Below are 3,731 nucleotides of genomic sequence, written 5' to 3' on the forward strand. Positions count from 1 at the left end.
CGTTTAATTTACATTTAGGTTTTGGATTGTGCCTTGAAGTAATACTAGTGATTGGCCTTCTCATACTGTGTCATGATTGACCGGATAAACGTTTTTTTTTGTCTCCACATCATTTCTCCTCATTGATACTGACCCATGGAAGTAGATGCCCCAGAAATATAGGGATTTATTTTTCAGGCTAAAACAGATTGCCAATGAAGATTTACAGTATATGATTGGTTTTGAATTCCTTTCTGCACTATATTAAAATCATAATGACTATTTTCTATTCATAGCAAACCCCTCATCTCTAAATGTTGTCTTGCTCCTAAGAAACTGGTCAAAAACCAAAGTTAACATAAGCCAGAAATAAATGATTTCTGAATATGAACTGCTAACACCAGGACCCATTAGTTATCCAGAGTGGGTGAGAGGCCCTTTGATTTCAAACTGCTGTAAGGTCCTTCACCATGTACAGTTTCACTGTATGTCTATTTGAGCAGTCCCCTTTACATGTGTCATCATAATGAAAAGAAAGTCCATGATCAAAAAGCAGCGTTATACTCAAATGTTCTCACGCTCACAATAATCCAATATGTGAACTGGACGGAGTCACTATATCTGCTTGGTGTTTATTCTCAAACTCCCCAAAAACGGTCAGAGTAGGTAGTCCTTAAACAGTGCAGTGCTGCTGGCTGGCTTCCACACAGAGCAGTCGTGCTAGGTGGTGGTGTTCTGCTCTGAAGAATAGATCCAATCCCTCTCCAATTCAGACAGGTTCATCGCCGACCTATTCGTCCTGTGCTGTTCCCGTAGATTTTAACACATTCTCGTCTGTCTTTTAACTGCAAACAAAGAGGGAAATACACAATATAAAATATACATATACTGTGTATGCACATACACATACCTACATGTTTTTTTTAATCTTCATCTCTACATTACTTAATGGAAATGCTCTTAATGACAATGTCTCTTATTGGGAATTTGGTAGAAATGTTTTCATCGGTTTATAGAATATGAAACCAGAATGTTTTTTTTAACTCAAACATATGCCTATGCCATAAATAGTAAAACAAGAGACACTGCACATTTGGAGTGGTCTCTTAATTTTTTCCAGAGCTATTTATATATTGTATACGTATATGATATGGCATCTATAAATGAACTAAATCCCAACACAGACATCTGACTGAGAGGCATGCAGTTCATTCTAAACCCAGAGTGGAACAGACTCACTCCAGTTGAACAGTTTGATGTTTGATGAACTGTTGAATAGAGATGTGCATTCAGCCAAACACAGTATATGTCCATAAAGTTAGTATTCAAACAATGGAATCCATAAGTCTCATGCCTACATTCTGATAGAAAATAATGTAACAATAAAAAAAATAGCGTACACAATATTTCATACGTGACAGCATGTCAACCACTAACTGACTACAGCCACCATATTGTTCAGGAGGTCAACACTTATTGAAAACAATGTTCAATTTATTAAAAGGTGGAGTCAGCGATTCTGGAGAACACTTTTCTCACTCTTCTCAAAATCACTTTTTTTGCCACTGTAGCTTGCAACATGTCCGTTTACAGAGCCAAAGCTGTTCGTTAACATTGGATTTCTTATCAGCGCACACACAATACCGACAGGTAGCGCGGATTGGAAGGAGATATTCACTGATTTTGACAAAAAGTTATTTTGGTAACAAGCATTTTCTGAATCGCTGCCTCCATATTTGATATTCAGACATAATTCATATTTAAGTGGCCTCTGAACGCAATGACCTTTCCTCCTTCCTTCCTGCTGAGCCCATTGACACATCCGTGTTCCCTCCTCCATTCACACAATGTGAAGCAGCAATATCTTCTCACAAATATGAGGCTTGCATGGGGAATGCAAATTGGGTAGATAAACTATCTGGGATAGGTGCAGGAATAATTTTTTATAATAACCTTTTGATAACTGCACTGTTACAGTAATAGCTTTGAGTTTTTGGGCCAATCATTGAATATAAAACAGCAGCAGATTCTCATAAGGCCAGACACTGCAGGTAGATTAAAATGTTTAATTTATAGATATCAGCATGAGACTTTGACAGTTGATTACTATATAAAACATTTGGTAACACTTTACAATAAGGTACACAAAATTGTAGACATATTATTCTTTATTACAATTTTATTCAGAAATTTTTGGAATAAAAATTAAACTTTGGCGTAACTAATTATTCGTAATTTTGCGTTTCTTTAAAATCTAAAAAATCTCAAATATAATTTTTACACATAGTATCTAAAGTTTTTACAGAACCGATTTTGGACACAGCCCTGTTCCTTTAATTCATCAAAAAATACTATGCACAGCTCTCAAAAATGCATATGTGTTTTTAACTAAATGTAGCCTCATCATAAATCAGAATTTAACAACATATGAACAAACCCTTCTGTAATAACCTTTAGAATAGTGCGTAAAATGATTATGGAAAGTTCAGTTGATGTGCTTTTGATATAATAGTATGAAAGAAGACATGTTATGGATAACAAAATAGTCAAAAATCAACATTGACCATGTGCTTGAAGTGTTTTTGCCTGCAGTGTCTCGCCTTAAATTATAAGTGCTAGGCTACAAGTTTTACTTTGCCAACAACGAGAAAGAAAATGTTAAATAATCAAATGTTAAGTGGAGTTTCTGTTAATAAGCCTATAGAGTACTGCCAGTATTTCTACTTTCTGTATTGTAAATATTCTATTTACCCCTTTCCGTTGGTTGCTGAGGCAGAATGTGCAGATGGAGCGGGGCTGCTTCTTGCCTCCTTCGCTCCCCTTCTTCACCTCCTTGTAGACGGCGGTGAGACACGGCTGTCCGTCCTCCCGGCCGTCCCCCACCACCAGCACGTTGGCCAGGTGAGAGATGTAGCTTGAGGCCAGGCGCAGCGTCTCGATCTTGGAGAGTTTCCTGTCGAGCGGCTCGGTGGGGATAAGCGTGCGCAGCTGTGTGAACGCTGTGTTCACGTTCTGGGTCCGGTATCTCTCCCGGGCGTTAGCCGCGTTCCGCTGAGGCACCACCGGTACGCCGGGGCCTGGAGTCCCGCAGCAGCCGTAGCCCTGCTCGGTGCCGCTGCTGCCGCTGCCGTCGCTCTCGCTGCGGTTCCCCTCCTCCTCGTCGTCCGACATCAAGGTCAGGTCTGCAGGGTAAGAGAAGGGATGCGTGGACACCGGCCTCAGCATAGTGAACGCCATCATCCGTAGACTGTGTAAGGCAAGTGAAAGCCAAATCCCAAATTTATTTTCAAATGGCAAACGGCCGCATGCGTGCAGCCGAAGAGCCGTGCGTAAAAGTCGCGCGTTTACTCCAAAGATTTAGCCAGTGGACAGTTAGCCCCGGTTTGTGTACACGCTGTCTTTCCCCATAGGATGGTCCATGCAGTGTGGTAGTGTTCATGACAGGGAGGGCTCTTATACACTGGCACGTCTCAGCTGTAAAGGGAAGGGGTGGAGCGCGTGGTGCAGGGGGGAAATTCCATCCTCCCAAATGTTTTGGACATAAAAGTCACAGGCATCACAGTGGAGTATGGCAAGGTGTGGACGCCAGGGCCGTACACAGGGGGTCAGATATACTGAGGCCCAAAACATGAGTTTGTTAGTGGGGGTTGGAGGCTCCCTCTCTCATGTCCTCGTGTCTTGAATCATTTTGGATTTGAATAATAGAAATGTGTGTTGAACTGTTTATAAACTGCAGATAAATGTGTGTTAAA

The 3,731-nt window shown here is 40.8% G+C and overlaps 1 protein-coding gene across 1 annotated transcript; it reads right to left on the bottom strand.

The window, feature by feature from the left end:
* Positions 1–758: 758 nt before the first annotated feature.
* LOC307249725 (transcription factor 15-like) lies at positions 759–3,219 on the bottom strand (the record flags this gene model as incomplete). Its single annotated transcript, XM_080026576.1, has 2 exons — positions 759–824; positions 2,731–3,219. The coding sequence occupies 2 exons, from the start codon at positions 3,217–3,219 to the stop codon at positions 759–761; spliced, it is 555 nt and encodes a 184-aa protein (XP_079882702.1).
* Positions 3,220–3,731: the final 512 nt, after the last annotated feature.

This window comes from Ammodytes marinus (assembly GCF_949987685.1).
Source record: "Ammodytes marinus genome assembly, chromosome: 4".
In the NCBI taxonomy this organism is placed as follows: Eukaryota; Metazoa; Chordata; class Actinopteri; order Uranoscopiformes; family Ammodytidae; genus Ammodytes; species Ammodytes marinus.